Below are 17,495 nucleotides of genomic sequence, written 5' to 3'. Positions count from 1 at the left end.
GGGGTTTTAATGGCGGTTGGCAAAATAGCTTTTAAGCGCATTACTGCCACCTACTGGACTGGAGTGTGGAACAGTAGATAAGTAGGGAGAAAAAAACAACTATATTCTCTCTCTTGTTCCTGTTACTCTTAAGTAATTTTCTACGGAGCTCACAGTGGACCAGGATTTCTTTATACATCCATGATTTAGTCACGACCAGGAGACTTGTTCTGCTTCTTCTTCTTCCTTTCCCGTTTTATAGCGGATGGCAACCAGCGTTAAGGTGCATTACCGCCACCCACAACGTTAGAGTGTGAACCTGAGTTATCTATCCCCTTAAAGGACCAGTGTGTGGGATATAGTGACATCTAGCGGTGAGTTTGCAGATTACAACCAACTGAATACCCCTCCCCTCCATGGATGTATGCTCCCCTCGCCCTCTTCCTCCCCATCCAAGGGTGTAGGGGAACCTACGGTGGCCGCCAAACACGTGAAAAACGCGAAAGGCCCTTTTTATAGCCAGTGTTTGGTTTGTCCGTTCTGGGCTGCTTTTCAAAACCTTTACGAACCTGCATTTCTTCCAAAATATAGCAATCAATTGACAGTGAGGGGAACAACCAGGTGGTGTTACTGGTAATGATGCTGTAGGGATATATATTTTCTGACTTAATGTCTTGTCTCTAGCTATTTCCTCACTGCTCCATTCAAAATACTCCCGCTTAGCCCTTTCACCCTCCCAACATGGGAGAACTACCTTTGATGTTGGATGTTGATCATCAGAACGCCCTTGAAGATTTGCCTGGTAGTTCATCATTAACTGTTTGTGTCTAAGATGCACAAGATGCAGGAGTCATTTTGAAAGCACCACAACAAAGTGGCTTGAGCTTGCACTACCTCCAACTTCTTTAATGAGGTTTTTGCTGCTGAACTATAAGGTAATATACCCTGATCTAATTAGTGCTACATTAATTTATTTATTTGTATTGCAGATCTGCTCGCTCCCCATTCAGACACTGTTAAACATCTTATCACATTTAATATCTTTTTACACCCGGAGTTCATCTAATGAATATGTTCATTCCATGTTAACTTTGCATCAAACCACATACCCAAAAATCTTTCACTTGTTCTATCCTTGTTCTATCCTTTGACAATATATCTTAATCTGTGTATCAACACCTCTCTTTCTAGTGAGCATTGATGTTTTTTTTTTCAACAGAAAACTTGAATCCCTACAAATATGACAATTTTTCAACCACGTCAATTGCTTCTTGTATTTTTTCCTTTAATATGATATGCATATGATTAATATTCTTTCCCCTTTTCCGCAAGGCTCAGTCATCAGCAAACAATGACCATCCAATATTGCCCTGAACTTGAGAAAAAACATCATTTATCATAATAGAAAAGAGTACTGGGCTAATGCCACTGCCCTGAGGAGTACCATTATCTACCATATATCTTCCTGATAAGGCTCTGCCAGTTCCGACATGAATAAATCTATCAAATAAGTAAATCGAATAAAAAGTCTTTAATCCAATTACATGTTCTATCTGCTATTCCTATATTTAATTTGATCATTAATCCTTCCATCCAAATCACATCATGTGCCTTTTCTACATCAAAGAAAAGTGCTATTAAAGATTCTTTATGAAGGTGTGCTTTCTTAATCTGTTTCCAGACACATAACAGGGTCCAAGGTTCCTCTACCCCTGATAAATTCACTCTGATTCCTCTGCTTTCCATATTAAATGCTAATCTTTCTGTAATCATTATTTCCATTATCTTTCCTATATGTGACGTCAGTGCTATTGGCCTATAGTTCATTGGACTTGATGGGTCCTTCCCTGGTTTCCTGAGGAATAATCACTGCCTCTTTCCAACAAGTCAGTAATCGTCCCACTTCCAATACTTTATTATAAAACCCTCGCAGTTTCATAGATGCTAAAACACCTAAATGTTTTAATATTAAATAGGATATTTCATCCTTCCTTGGAGATGTTAGTCCAGATCTTACTATTGCCCTCTTCATTTCTTTTAAAGTAAATCATACATTTTACTGTTTGTACAAGGTTGCTGTTTCCACTGATCTCCCATACCCACCACCATGTGCAAGAAAAAACATCCCATCTCAACATCTTTGCACAACAAATAAGACTGAAAATTAGCTTGAAGAAATCAGAGGAGATGACCTTGAACACACAAAATCTCCCACAATACAAGTAGATCAAACAAAATTACCCACAACAGGAGAGTTCATATATCTCGGAAGCACTATTAGATTTCCTATACTCACCTCTCTAAATGAAATATCTTCTCTAATAAATGTTGCACATCCTCCCTCTATTCTGTCCCCTCTATCAAACCTAACAGAAACATATGCGACTGCTCTGAAATCCAAATTTGGTCTCAACCATGTTTCTTGTAAACAAATAACATCTAGTTTACTGGATAAGTCATCTACATAATTTTTCAAATTCCTGTTCGCCGGCCAACAAACTTCTAGCATTCCATCGTAGCAGGAGGACCATTATTAGTACTATCCAACCCTTGATTGATCCTGGCTTGCTTGAACACTGAGATCATTCCTCACCTCCTCCCATGTCAGCCCACTGATATCTAGACGATGAGCTGCTGCCTTTACGATCATTTGTAATGATTTGTAAAAAGTGATGCACCTTGAGATGCCTCACTGTTGAAAGGAGCTACAGTCTATAAATCATTTGCCTTATAAAATGAACTCTAAATCCCGCAATACTTTATACCATAAATGTTTAACAGACCTTAAATACACCTTAAATAAATCAAAACTTTAAGAGCAGAGCCAAAATGTAATCTTTGTCACTGTGTAAATAAGATGTGACGAAACTCAAATAGTTATTAAGACCAATTTAATACCTTTTATGGAACTGATTTGGACAGAAATTCCATTCACATGTGTATTGATTTGTTTAATCAAGTAGCAGCCTGCTGGTACAGCTCTACTAAAAATGATGCTTTGCTGTGTACTAACTAGTGCATCATTGGTCTAAACTGGATTCAATGTTTTTTAATGTGGATTTTAACCTTACACAAATATGGTCTTTTTCCTCCCCAGTATTTCCTTTCAGTCTTTTAAAACCAAAATACTCATATAGTAAACTAAAACACTAACCGTGAGGCCCCTGAGTTACTTGTCCTTCATTATATTTACAGGCAAATGTGTAGCTGTCTAAAGGCAATTATCCAGTGCAAAACATGGGTTAACTTGACAAATCTTGGTGTGATAGTGTACCTGACACTTGCACAGTTTGACAGAATACAGTTATTCATTTGATCCATTTGGCACAAAATGACAACAAACATTTTGTAATGAAGTCTTGACATTAAACACTGTAAACACAAACACATCCATGTGATCTGGCTGGGCTGGGAAGAGTCCCTACAATCTCCCAAGAGTCCAGTTCAGGGTTGTATTTCTCAATGCTCTGCAGGTAAGTTCCTTTTGAGTAGGAGTATCCCCCTGTTACGTAAATACAACCGTTTATTACCACAGCCCCACACTCCATCCTCCTCTCCTTCATCACCGATATCGATCTCCATTTGTCTCTCTCGGTGTCGAAGCAGTCTGCAACAGTCGTCTGTCCACCCACCAAATACAGCTTGTTATCGAGAGACACAGAACACAGGCCGTATTCTGAAAACAGAGGGTTAACAAATTAGAAAACAGTATTCAACACATCTACTGCTTCTATCTCTTTCTTCTTACTCTCATACCTGGATGAGGGCTTATTGTAATGATACTCCACTCATTGACATCTGGCCTGTAAACTTGGATTTTTTCATAGGTGCAGCTTCCTCTGTACCCATAGTGGCCTCCAGTAACATAGATTTTATCTCCCGTTACACAGGCAGTAGCATTTCCTACACCTGCAAAGGAAACAGAGGTTATGATAGTTAGCATTTGAAAATCACTCCCTATTTAAGTGTTAATGACTTAATTTGTACACATGTGAAAAAATGTATTATTTTCTGTTGTGTTTCATATAAAATGCATGAGTATATAAATATGATACATTAATGCAATTCTTTATATTATTTAATTTGCACATGTTTACATTACATCTACTAATTATACTGTACTGTATCTATATTACTATAACATTTTATGTATATTAATTATGATTGTGGTACTTTCTATTTTTTCATTGTTATGCACCACAACACCAAGGTAAATTTCTTGTGTGTGCAAACTTTCTTGGCAATAAACCTGATTTCAAATCAACTTTTAAATACATTTTTTGCACAGAAGGAGGCTTGTAGATTTTGGCCTCCATCACTTACATTGAAAGTGCATTAAGAAGGGATCTTCTAATGGTCAGTATGAGCAGGAGGAATGATAACAGCAAGAGAAACGTGTCAGTGTTCATTTGGGCACCTGACTGTTGTTTTAAGACAGACTTGAAAAATTGTGAACCTATCCTTTAATCAAATTAGCACAAACTCATTCTAGATATTGGCCCAGGAGGCAATATTTCACTACAGTACTGGCTGATCTCTGATTCTTGGGCAAATATTGAAGCTGTTATATGTGCACTGTACTTAAGGGTAATTTGGTGTGACAAGTACATGCATAATGCACAAAGAGGCAGCAGCAGTCACTATAGGCCCCCTAGCAGGTTAATACAGTCCTCATAGATACAAATAAAGAGCATTCATTTGTTCTCTTTCATCCCAGGATATAACATATATCACTTTTTTGTTTTGCATACCTTGGATCATTTTAGCCACAGGGAACCATTTCTTTTTCAGGGGATCATAAAATTCCGTCTCTCGCTCTGGAGCTCCTCCTCTGTAGCCTCCGATGGCGTAAATGCAGCCATGCAAAGCCACAGAGCAATGATAGTACCTAGCTGTAATCATGGGGCAACCCTCGGTCCATTCATCATAGTCACAGTTATAAATCACAACTGTGTCCAGGGCCTCAACAGTGTTTGTCTTGTAACCTCCAGTCACATAGATATTTGCTCCGAGTAAACTGATGCTGTAGCTCTCTCTTGCATGGTCAGGCATGTCTTTTCCTTGAACCCATGTGTTGCTTATAGGATCCCATATGTGAACTTCACAAAGAGGGTGCCAGTAGTACCCTCCGATGATGTACATGCTTGGAGACATTTTTCTGCTTGCAGACATCTCCTTGCTGCTGGACCTTAAAGCCTGAATGATCATGGATTTAAATTTCCCTTCACTGCTCAGCAAGCACTCTCTGTGCACTTCTAAAGTAGCCTTGAAGTAAATCTCATCCAGGTCAAGATGGATGGAATGCAGCAGGTCTGCAGCATGATGAATACGATTATCCAAGTCATGAGTTACCCATTTGGTCACAGCATCAATCAGCACTTCATCCCTCTGCATGTTGAGGTTCTGAGCAGCCAAAACTGATCTCATCTTATCATGATCCAGCTCTAGGAACTCCTCCTGCTGAATAAGGTCTGTGAACCTGCTGAGCATCACTCTCCGGGCCTCCCTCTCCAGGCCAGGACACAGATGCAGCTGAGCAAAAGCGTGCATGCCAAGGCAGTTGTCCACATCCAGGAGGCGAATGAGGAACTCCTCACATGCTTGTTTCACAGAGATGAACTGCAGGAGATCCGCAGCCTCCAGCAGGCTCTGTACGTTGCTCTCAGTGATGCACACCTGAGCTGAGTACACATAGTTCACCAGGGCGCCCAGAACCCCACAGTCAACCCCGGTCAGTTTGATGACGCTGTTCGACCTCTCCCTCATATCAGCTGTGAACATGACTTTGAAATAGGAGCTCCTGGCTGACAGCAGCGCCTTGTGGCAGTGAAACACCTGTCCGGACTCGCCACATTGCAGGGTAACGTCAGTAAACAGGCCACTTATGTAGAAATGCCTGAGAGCCTCCAGGAGCTCGGCTGGATGGTCTCCATCGCAGAAATTGTATGTGTATATTTCAGTTTGTTCATGTGACATCTGTAGAAAAAAAAATACAGTGTGAAAGTATGATGTGTCAGTCGCAAACGAGTTTGTGAGCCGATTTCTTTTTTCTGTCTTTTTTTTTGTTGTAAATAGAGTAATAGGATGATCTTTTGGCCACGTGCACTCCAAGCACTGACTGAATGTTGTGTTGATGTGTATGTGCATGCGATCAATCACGTGTGATCAGCTCTACGGGACTGTAGCTGCCCTGTGTTGTTTTCTCTTTGATTTACAAATTTCATTTAGCATTTTTAGCACTGGCCTGACACGGTTTTGGATAGTTCAGTATAAATAAATTGTTCAATACACATGTGTCTGATGTTTTTACATTAAGGTTTTTATACCAAACAAAATGTAAAATTATGGTGTTCTGAAAATTATAAGGTTTAGTATAATTACATTGAATAATTTAAATGATATATGTGCACACAGGTAAAACATTGCTAAATTTGGTTGAATTATAAAAACAGTAGCGGTACTAAATGAAGAGCCGTTTAGGAGTGAAAGAGTCGGTTCTTATTGCTGAGCTGAGCCAAATGATCTGGTTCACTAAAAAGAGCCGGAATTCCCATCACTAATGACCAAATGACACCACCTATTGGCTGAGAGAGAAAAACAAAAACATAGCATGTCTCTCATTTATAATTAACTGCAGTCTTAACGAGGGTTCATAGTAAATGTCTCTTTATGAAGCGCACAGTTTAACGCTGTAAAATAATAAACAGGGATACAATAGGCTTACCTCTCACCCATGGATGACCCTCGCTGTTCAACAATGACAGTGAGCAGCGTCCTCTCTCTTCGAACAGCTCCTCTCCAAAACACATGAGCCTCAATTTAGCTCACGCAGGACGGTCGCAGGCAGCTCTATCCTATTTTGGTATTTGTGTGCAGTGTGTGTGAGAGGCCCCCTCCTCTCCTCTCCTCTCCTCTCCTCTCCTCTCCTGCACCACACTCAACCAGCAGGTCTTTGGTAGCAGCAACCATTCAAAAGGAATCACCAACCAACACCGCTATTTTCTCCCAGAGCCTAAATATAACCTGCATCCACTAAGTCTTGTGATAGTGACGGCACATTAGTGTACCCAACAGGCGGAGAGGCATCACCGACAGAATACAAATCTTATACAAATGAGCATCGACTTCAATGTAGAACAAGCAGCCACTTCACCATTCATGTTTTTTCCCCTCATTCTTGTCGTTGCCATGGCGTTTTGAACCCATTTCCAGTGTGGCCAAGGCTTTACCTAATCCTAACAAGGATTAACAGCACAGTGCACAATATTCATTCCTGCACAAGATCTCAGAGACATGACTGCATGAGCTGGTCTTTTTTTGTTTGTTTGTTTGTTTGTTTGTTTGTTTTTACAGAAAGCTTGCATGAATATAGGAGAGAAGAAGTCTTGAAATACAATATTTTTAAAAAATGAAATGCTTAAAATAGTGGAAAACGTTCCCAAATCATATGCTTAAGTAAATATTTCAGTGCAAACTTATGAGTGCATTAGTCCACTTAAATGTCATGTTTTTCTTCTTGTTCTTCTTGTGTATATTATAATTGCATCTTAATAAAAAAGGGTATAACACTAATAGAGTTGAAAACTTAGGTAGGAGTCTATGTTGAATTTATATATATATATATATATGTTTTTAAATTTTAATTGACTAATAATTTCTCCTTTTGAGTGAGGTCCTTTTGGACAGGGAGAGGACTTTGTGTATTTTGTATGTCTTGTTAAATCTAAAATTTGAAAATAAAATATTCAAAAAATAAATAAATCATGGGTATGGGGTATGAAGTTACAAATAGATTTGGGATTTTTAAGAGCATTTTTTAACCCATTTAACTTTTTAAATGTTAGATTGAGAGTTGAAAAGTCCAAGGCATCTATCCCCCCTTTGATTAGACTAATTATTACATTTTTTTTAAAAAACAGATGAGCTTTTTCCATATAAAATTGTGGATCAATTGATCTGCCGATGTGAAACATTCTTTAATACTTGGGCAGTGTACACTAATCTTGATAGGCCTTCTTTCTACTTTAGTAATCAAGGATCTTCCTAATGATTGATAGATCCATGTGTAGCCATAAATTAAATCTCTGTTCTACAGATTTGATTAAAAGGGTTAAAGTTTTTGAGTTCAGAGCAGGATTTGTCACATCACAAGTTCACATACACTGAGAATGGACATTTCTGGAGGACAGGCCTGACACTTCATATTTATAGCATGAAAAATCTGCTACATAACTGTTATTTACACTGATTTACCAGTTTATTATGTTCCCCTGTACAATGCAATATGATCCAATACTACAAACTACTGTTTAAAATGACCATAGAATTAAAATATTGAAAATTCTATAATTATAACTTTACAATTTCCAATTTATGGCTGTTGTATTGGGTTGTATTAAATTGTCTAGGTGTGCCTAATAAGTGTGGAATAATCCCTCATGTGTTAAGTTTCACAGAATATCTAAAAACATTACCACAGTACTTTTAGTAAGTGCATTTTATTTTACATCTCTGCTTAAAATGGTCACACAACAAACCGAGCAGCACATCACATTGAAACACTTTCATCTAGTTTTACTTCAACAAAGCGCATGTAAAACATCTAAACACTGGAATGTTATCAAAATGCAAGTTTTAAACTGCAAGTGTTCAACTTCTAAACAAGTTGTTAGTTGTAAATGCTACGAAGCATCACAAGACGGCTCAATTATATTAAGACACAATTTTCAGATACTGAATGTTATCCCAGCACTGCGTTGCTCTTCTCATTTAAATGGAGAGCTGCGCTGCTTCCTTCGCCAAAGGCTTCAAGGCACCGAGGTCTCGCAGAAGGGAGGACACCCCCACACAATACCACAGATCTCCAGTGCGGTCTGCAGGAGCACTGAAAGACTGAATTTCCACTCGCTCTGCGGCCAACAGTCCTACACAACGAACAAAAAGGAGAAAATTAGTGTGAATTTAAAGAGGAAAAACCTTTCAGGAAACACTAGAATTATAACTCAATAAGGCTTTTCAATCCAAATGGAGAACCCCTTTTATCCAAGCTGACAGACAACATCAAATATCATATATTTTGTATCTGCCAGTTGCACTGAAACTATATCTTGTTCTGAAGAAAAATGTTTAAATATTAGATAACTGCACTATTACATCATTTTTAAATGATGACTACTGTTGGTTGCAAAAATGGTCTCCCACACACTGTGCAGTACAATACATTTATTGTGGTTTCTCTGTGCAGAAAGTTGAGGCTCTAAATAGGCTCTCTGATTCTGACAAGAAGACTGTGAGTCTTAAAATCTATGTTTTACATTTTATGTATGTGTTCTAATAGTTGGTATGTCTAATGTGTTTGGTCACACCACCTAACAGAAGGAATGATACATCCAAATTCACACCCACAACAGATAATGTGTGTCAAAACAGAGCTATTAGCTTTTTAGACTTATTCTAACAGTGTTGTAGGATTGATCTCCCCTTTGTCATCACTGGATTACTGCTTCATTTCAAATGTTCTCACCAGCCACTGAAGACAGGAGCTGAGGATTTGCGGAGGCCTTGAAGAACAGCAGATTCCCAGTGAGGGACACTGGCTGTCTGAACACGCTGCCGCTCAGCTCCAGTAGGACTGGCACACCACCTTGAACTGAACCGCTGGCTTTGTAGCTGCAGCCACTGGCAGCGATCTCCACCTGACACACACCATCAGCAGCCCCATCAGACACGCAGTGGGACTGGTTGACCTGAAGAGTCGGTTTACACGTACGAAAAGGTTATTTTCCAAAGACACACGCTCATTATTGTTATGCAGTGTTTATCCGATTATGTTGATGTTGTACCGTGATTCCAGACTCCTTGGCGAGGCTCACGGCATTGATGAGGTTTGGGCAACAGCCAGATTGATTGTCAAGCAGTCCAACCAGTACGGCAGAAGTCATGTAGCCAGTGGAGGACTTCATGCAATCCCCTGGTTTGTGGAAAACAGCAGGCAAAGTCAATTGCTACTATGATCAAGTGAAACATTTCAAAGCAAAACAGTTATCATAAACAAAATTAATGATTTACATCTTCATAGTTTAGCTGTTTAACACCTGTCATACATCGAATCCAGTACCTGTTTCACAATCACACCAGCAGAGGGAGAAAAATCCCACTAACACAATATTATCCTCCTAATAGACAGTATGACCCTGCCTCCTTCTCTTCAAGTCACTAAACAAACTGGTTAGACCAGTAGTTTTACCTTGAGTAGTGATTTGAAGATGGCTGAATGGTTTCTTGGAAGCACTGCAAGACTGCAGCACAGCTCCAATGGCCTCTCCAAGTTTGATCAGCTGGTGAGACTCCTGGGAGAATGTGCTGGCCATAACCTGTGCATTTACCTACACAGACAGAACAGAATCAGAGAGCCTTTGTGAACAGAGTGATCACACATTTTAGATCACATCTTGCCATCTCCTGCTAGTTCAATATTGATACTTGTCTATCATTTCAAAGGAAGACTGAGACTGGGTTTTTTTTTGCAATTTCATAGTTATTTTCTAGGAAGTTTTGTGTAAATAACTATTTAATTCAGCACTAAAATGTAGGGAACATAAGGATTTCCCTAAAATAACTGTCAAATAACAATTTAAACCCATGTTAATATTTTCTCATTGTTCATCTGAAAGTTTATCTCTAATTGTATGCTTGCCTGTAGACACATTTTCACAAGTTAAGCTGTCCAATGAGTAGAGACTCTCTAGGATACATTAGCCATTAACTGGAATTAATGAAAATGTACCATTTCATATTTCCTACAAAATAATTAGTACCAAATTTCATAGTTCTACATACATAGTCTTACATAGTTCTTAACAGGAAACATTGTAGGACCCTCGATGGACCCTCAAAATAAACCACTCATGGTAAATGAGTGTTATTTCCCCAAGCAAAGTTTGAAGAATCGCAGACTTTGTGGAAAAAAATTCCTGCAAAAAGACAGACGGCTCTGAGCCATCATGGAATTACCAGACTTGTGTTTTAAAGTTTGAGAGACTGTTAGATTGGACACTGAGCTATTATAGTGACCCCATGACCGGATTAATGTCACCATCAGGCCACATCTTGGCTAGTCTTGTATAAATGTTAATTGTAAAAGTAAAGGCTACCTTGGCAGATGTCTGTACATTGTTTGAAGCTTATTTTTTTGTTTTTTTTCTCCCCCCTCCCTGCTTACTTTTAACCAGGGTGCCCTGTTACTAGACATGGCATGGAGAGTTTTATTAAAAATGCAATCACAAATGACAAAATGTGTTCAAACGTGGAGTGGCAAGATGTGAACATGCATAACTACTGCATCTTGGTTCTTCCCTGTTATCAAATTCCTTCAATTTAGAATTTTATGTTACAATTTAAAAAAGAAAAAATGACAAATTCTACACAAGAAGATCCATTTTCTTGTCATGTTGAGGATTACTCTGCCTATGACAACAGTGGTATAATGTCTCGGTTGCGTGTGCTTATAAGACATAAGTTAGACAGAAAGCCTGTGTTACAAACTGGGGTCTAATATCATAATCATAGTTTTGGAGGTTGACCCATTTTAGGGACTAAAAATCAGAATAGCTCCGGCTCTGTTGCATTGTTTGAACTTTTTTTTTTTTAAATCCATCTCTGACAAGTCCCAACTTTCTGACAATGCAATGCTAAAATGGCCCTTTAACATGTTTTGCAACAAGACTCAAGGTCTGAAATGTCATTTGTTTAAAGAAAAAAAAAAAAAAAAAAAAAAAGGGTGTAAGAACGCTGAGCAGAACTTACTCCTCCAACCAAGTTCTTGCCCTTCACCATGTCCACAATCTGCAGAGCAATGTCCTCTCCACAACGCGCCTGTGCCTCCTTGGTACTGGCTCCCAGGTGAGGACAGCTGATGACATTGGGATGGTCGACCAGTGAGCGGTCCTTAGGTGGCTCCTGTGGCCAAACATGAGCACAGAGTAAGATGTATACCACAGTATCTCTATTATTGATATTCTAGAGTGATTGTAAAAACAAATACTATAGTTGCAATACAGCACAATATTTATGCGAGTTATTTGTGTGATGCTCCGATAATCTTGCCTCAACAAAGACGTCAAGCCCAGCTCCTCCACACTGTCCGGACTCCAAAGCTCTGAGGAGAGCAGCCTCATCAATGATGCCCCCACGTGCACAGTTCACAACCTTCACTCCTTTCTTGCATTTAGCAAATGATGTATCATTGAGCAGACCTTGGGCAGAAAGAGAAAGGAAATTCCTGAACATGCAAGTACAGTTTGGAATAGCTATATAATTAGGAGAGCCTCAGTGAACCTCACCAGCAGTAGAGGGCATCAGGGGAGTGTGGACAGTAATGTAGTCACACTGGGGCCAAAGCTTCTCCAGAGGCATCTGCTCCACCCCCCAGCTGGCTGACACCTCAGGTGGAGTGATTGGATCGTAGCCAATAGTCTGACAAGAACAAAAGACGTTATCCTGTTTGTCTGCTCTAAAAATTACAGTGCAGTCTTGTCATGTTGCGATGTCTTTATTTACCCTCATGCCAAAAGACTGCATTCTAGAGGCCACTTCCTTTCCTATTCTTCCAAGTCCAACTATTCCCAGTACTTTGCCATACAGCTCTGCACCCATGAACTGCAAAATTAGAAAAACCAACAGAACCAAGTGTCACATCTGATTAGCGACGACTGGCTGAACAATGGAGCCGACCATGCATCAGTAATCGCTTTGTGTGCCAACTGCAAACACAGTCGGCGGACGACCTAAAATCTCTGCTTTACCTTTTTGCGATCCCAGTTCCCTGCTTTCATGGACATTGTAGCTTGAGGCACATGTCTGAAAACAGAGAAACATATTAATGCCACTTTTACAATACTTAAGTGCAATTATAAAGACTATGGTTTGCAAGTCAATAATTGTTCATAAATAAGAAAAAAAAAAACATAATTCATCTTGCCTTGAGAGGCTCATGATCAGGGCACATGTCAGCTCTGCAGCACTGATCGTGTTACCGCTTGGAGTGCTGGATAAAACATTTGACACTCAATGGTCAGTTCATTATACTGGAAATTGCACAGTAAATCAAATCCCTGCATAAAGTCAACACTTACTTCATGACAATGATGCCCTTTTTGGTGGCGGCATCAACATCCACATTGTCCACACCGGTCCCAGCTCTCCCAATGATCTTAAGATTACTAGCAGCATTGATAACATCAGCCGTGACCTTGGTTGCAGATCTGACCACAAGGCCGTCGTAGTCCTGCGACAGTGAGAAAAGCACTTTGATCTCATGATGTTTCATTATCAGTGGTTCATCCACACAAGGCACACGACTCAAGATTGTACCTAAGTCTGGGGTAATTTGATCAATTACTCATTTTTGGCAACTTTTACCACTAAAGCACAATATAAACCTTAAAACCATAATTATCACCTAATCTTGAGGTCCTGTCTTCTAGAGGAGAATTGTGTCAAAATATAGTTTTAATACTTATTATTTCAGCAGATATGAAGCATGCATAGTGCATATTTTTTGAGTAAATTCGTGGTTAATTGTGTTTATCACAAACTGTACTGAGACTAAATGGGTTGGGGGTAAGTTGAGGGTAGTAGTGGTTAGCAGCTCATTTTTGCTCTATGACCCATCAGTGGGTTAATCCAACCATGAATCTGCAGCAGAACAAGCATAATTCATGAGGTTGGTTTCATTGTTTTCCAGTCTGACCATCTCATTCAGTGCCAAGTCAAACATTTGTTCCTGAATACTGATAAACTGCTGCATGTGGCAGTCAGGAGTAAATGATGGGCTAAGTTGCATCAGCTTCTCAAGGGGCGGTGCTTCTAAACCTCACAATCAATTGTCACACCTCAACCTGATAAAAAAAACAAAACGTGTCTGACTCCGTTGAAAAGTAGTTCCTACTAACCAGATTGCACGCACATTAAAACCACATGCTACTAATCTGCAGTTTAAGATATTCTCCAAAAACATCTGCAGCGGCCAAATGATGCTGATCACAGCGACTACAGAAACTTTTTAATGTGTTACAGAAAGTAGTAGCAAAACAGAAAATCTGCATGTTGCGTAAGCCAAAAAAAGACGACACTTGAAAAAAGTAATTATGCAATGCAGAGTGCCAACTTTACCTTAATCTCCGCGATTAATTCATCTTTCTTCATGTTCTGCTTCTCCGTGACACGGATGCCATTTTCCTGCAGAATCGCCCTGCAGCGGGGGTCAACACTTTCACTGATTAACACGGTCTTGATGGAGATCGGGGCCATCTTGGGGGTGTTTTTGGTGGTAGATTGCAACTTGTGTAGAATGGTCGCTCCGTGCAGTGATGGAGACTGGGAGTCGCTTTCCCTCTGCTGGTTTTGAATGGTTATCTGGATTTTAAGACGGCCCCTTTCAAAGTAAAACCCGCCTCTCATGTATCTCCTGCTCTGACGTAAACGTGCACATTACCATACTGGAAACCAGTTGAACAGAACATGCTGGATATCAGTTTGATATGACTAGGCAAAAAAAAGTTGTAGTTGCAATTGCAAGAATACAATTTAAAATTACTCCAATACTAGAAAAAAGTCCTGCATTCACACTTTACCAAAATATGAAAATATTGTATTGCAAAAAAGTACAAAATGTACAGAGGTACATAGCAGCATAAAGGGGAAATACTTAAGTGCAGTACAAGTACCTCAAAATTGCACTTAAGTACAGTTAAGTATCTGAGACAAAGAAAAAGAACCATCCTGTAATTAATTTTAGGATATTAGCTATAAAGAAAACAATACAAAGGTTATGTCAACAAGAGAGAAGTGATCACCATAAACTCACACACAAGCTCCTGTGAAGATATGGAATAAATTATAATACAGATGTTTTTGTTGAAATACATCAGGAATCATTTTAATTCCTAAAGGAACATCAAACTTGTTCACATCTTCCTCCTTTTAACAGTAGGTCAGGTCAGTCAGGTCATTTTTTTCTTGAGTCTTAATTCAACAGACGCTGTTCATCACCTGACTCATTAGCCTGCACATGACAGCCCCCCTTGTTGCAGTGCCGGCTCAGTAATTCAACATGTCTGTCACAGTCATACTATTATATCTGCTAAACTTTAAAACACATTTAATTTGCTTTTGTGCAGAAACAGTGTAAGTGTCTTTATGTATGTCAGCCAGCTGTGATGGACTAGAGACCAGTGAAGTGTGTTTCCCTGCCTTCAGTACACTGAATAGAGGTAGGAAAGAATGCCTGAATACAAGTATGAACCTGTAGGAGTTATATAATAAACCAAAATCTTTCATCCTGTCACTTAGTTTACACATTCACTTTCACCTGATAGCATTACAAGCTGGTTTAATGTTTTTAATATTGATAGAAAACTGATGACCTCGTTTTGCACATCTGTCATTGAGTTTTAACTTTTGGTCTCATAGGATTGTCTGGCAAAAACCAAATGAATAAATGAATAATGATAGTGAGTAAGAAGATTACTGGTGAGCAACAGCACTCAATCTCAGACATTATTAAAAGAGGAGTCTGGTAAGATGCAAATAAATCAAGAGTTTGAGCTGAGGTGCATCAGATTCATTCATTTTCAATATGTGCAATAAAATCGCTGAATTTGCACTCCAGCAATCAATCTGCATAATTTGTAGTTACTAAAAAGACATTCTTTGTCCTGTTGTCTTATTAGTTTTTAACTTGTCCTTATTATTTGTACTTGTTTGTTTTCAATTACAGTTTGCTTTTATTGATAGCGTGTTACTCTGTAAATTCTACTTATTTTTAATCTCTAATATTTGAATCTTCATCTGTTTTACTGACAGATGAGTCTGTTTTAATGTGTCTGTTTTTGTCATGCTGTAAGCCAAATTCCCCATGAAGAACAATAAAGACCGTACTGATACGGTGAACACAGTTTGGTCAGATGAATCCATGGCTGCTACATTAACCTTCTAGGGGGGCCTGTTAACCCCCCCAGTTCATCCCAGTCTCTGTGCAATGAGGCTTGGATACTGGAATACAATGTGGCCTCTTGGTAATTATGTGGTAATTTAATTAAACACATTAATTTAGAAATATGCACCAGTCCAAAGTCTTAGAACTTTTAAAAATGTTTAAGCAGGACATCAAACTCAAATAATAAAGCAGGACCTGTTTTATGGCCCTACCGTGCATGTTGATGTTTTATTTTAGTGGTGCACATTAACGGACACATTCTCTACTTAATTGGCACAAATTTAATTTGACATGTAGTAAAAATGGAGCTTTCAAGGACTGTTTGGCTCCAAAATGTCTTGGAAATCTCAGGAGTTCATGATGTAATTTCCAGATTTACGGCAACCTGTGCCAGAAACAGCGAGGCAGCCCCCAAAAAAACGCATTCTTACTGTTTGACTGCACGGATGCTGATCTTAAAGGCTTCATTTGTTTCCTGTAAACATAAAGATGATACTTGACCCAAAAAAATCTAATTTAGTTTTTTCAATCCACAACTCCAGTCTGGCTTTCCCAGTATGTCTCCTTCTCATTGAATTGGCGACAGATGCTACATATTGAAACTGTTGTATCTTGTGTCTCAAGGATAACTTGAATCGGAATCATTTCTCCACCAGTCATTTACTTTTCCCCTGCAGCCATATCCAGGCAGGCTGGCTGGGCCTTCTTGATAACATAGGCCTTTTCCACAGCAGACCACTTGACTTGTTATAGTAGGAAAACTACAGGTGATACTAATAATATTAATGATGGCTCTGTTCTGTTAAATGTCCCAGTAACTGATGACAGTGAGCTAACATTAACACAGGACCAGAACCCTGAAACCAGAGTAACTAAATGGAATCCAGTCATCATTCATTTTATTATTTGCACCTGTGCTTTTCCTACTGACACATGTAGGAAATTGTCTTTTGTGATAAAGACCTGTTAGTGGACACAGAAACAAGGTCTCTGGAAACAGACTTGACTTTAGATTATTGGTGATTTGCTACAATCTTGTGTCTGACTCCCTCTGACAGTTATCTGCTTTTCTTTATTCTCTTCATGTTCAGCACATTACTCAGTGACACAAAACAGCAGAATGACAAACAGCTCTTCTCTATTTAAACTATAGTTTGATTGTTTTATATGGCAGACACCTGCGACTCACACAGGTAAGTTTTACTACTGATTGAAGGAGAATCAACTGCTTGAAATCCTATTATCTCTTAAAACCTCTTGCAGGTGCTAATACTATTGTGACCTGCAATGATTTCTAAATCCCTTATAGGACTTCTATATGGCATAAGATTTATTTATTTAAATTTTTAACACTTTTATGGAAAAAATGTTGCATTATTTAAAAATAATCATGGTTAAGGTTGACTGTACACAAAGAAACTTTCACACAACTAGTTGAAAGTTGCAAATTGCATGAAACATAATTCCAATGCAACTTGACACTTACATGAAGCAATTCAAAAACAATCAAAGTCTCATG

At 39.0% G+C, this 17,495-nt stretch overlaps 2 protein-coding genes across 2 annotated transcripts; both read right to left on the bottom strand.

The window, feature by feature from the left end:
- Nucleotides 1-2,909: 2,909 nt before the first annotated feature.
- On the bottom strand, nt 2,910-7,184 carry klhl23 (kelch-like family member 23). The gene is made up of 4 exons (XM_067603531.1): nt 6,704-7,184; nt 4,731-5,955; nt 3,736-3,888; nt 2,910-3,655 (listed from the first exon to the last, which is right to left on the bottom strand). Exons 2-4 carry the CDS (start codon nt 5,953-5,955, stop codon nt 3,345-3,347), a joined length of 1,689 nt encoding a protein of 562 aa, XP_067459632.1. The 5' UTR covers nt 6,704-7,184; the 3' UTR covers nt 2,910-3,344.
- Nucleotides 7,185-8,458: 1,274 nt separating this feature from the next.
- phgdh (phosphoglycerate dehydrogenase) lies at nt 8,459-14,384 on the bottom strand. Its single transcript, XM_067603529.1, has 12 exons — nt 14,152-14,384; nt 13,113-13,264; nt 12,959-13,024; nt 12,783-12,837; nt 12,538-12,636; nt 12,321-12,453; nt 12,085-12,233; nt 11,785-11,937; nt 10,226-10,364; nt 9,822-9,949; nt 9,503-9,725; nt 8,459-8,903 (listed from the first exon to the last, which is right to left on the bottom strand). The coding sequence occupies exons 1-12, from the start codon at nt 14,287-14,289 to the stop codon at nt 8,749-8,751; spliced, it is 1,590 nt and encodes a 529-aa protein (XP_067459630.1). The 5' UTR covers nt 14,290-14,384; the 3' UTR covers nt 8,459-8,748.
- Between the last annotated feature and the right edge of the window lie 3,111 nt (nt 14,385-17,495).

Source organism: Thunnus thynnus, chromosome 11 (genome assembly GCF_963924715.1).
Source record: "Thunnus thynnus chromosome 11, fThuThy2.1, whole genome shotgun sequence".
NCBI lineage: Eukaryota > Metazoa > Chordata > Actinopteri > Scombriformes > Scombridae > Thunnus > Thunnus thynnus.
This window is presented reverse-complemented; position numbering and strand designations above follow the sequence as displayed.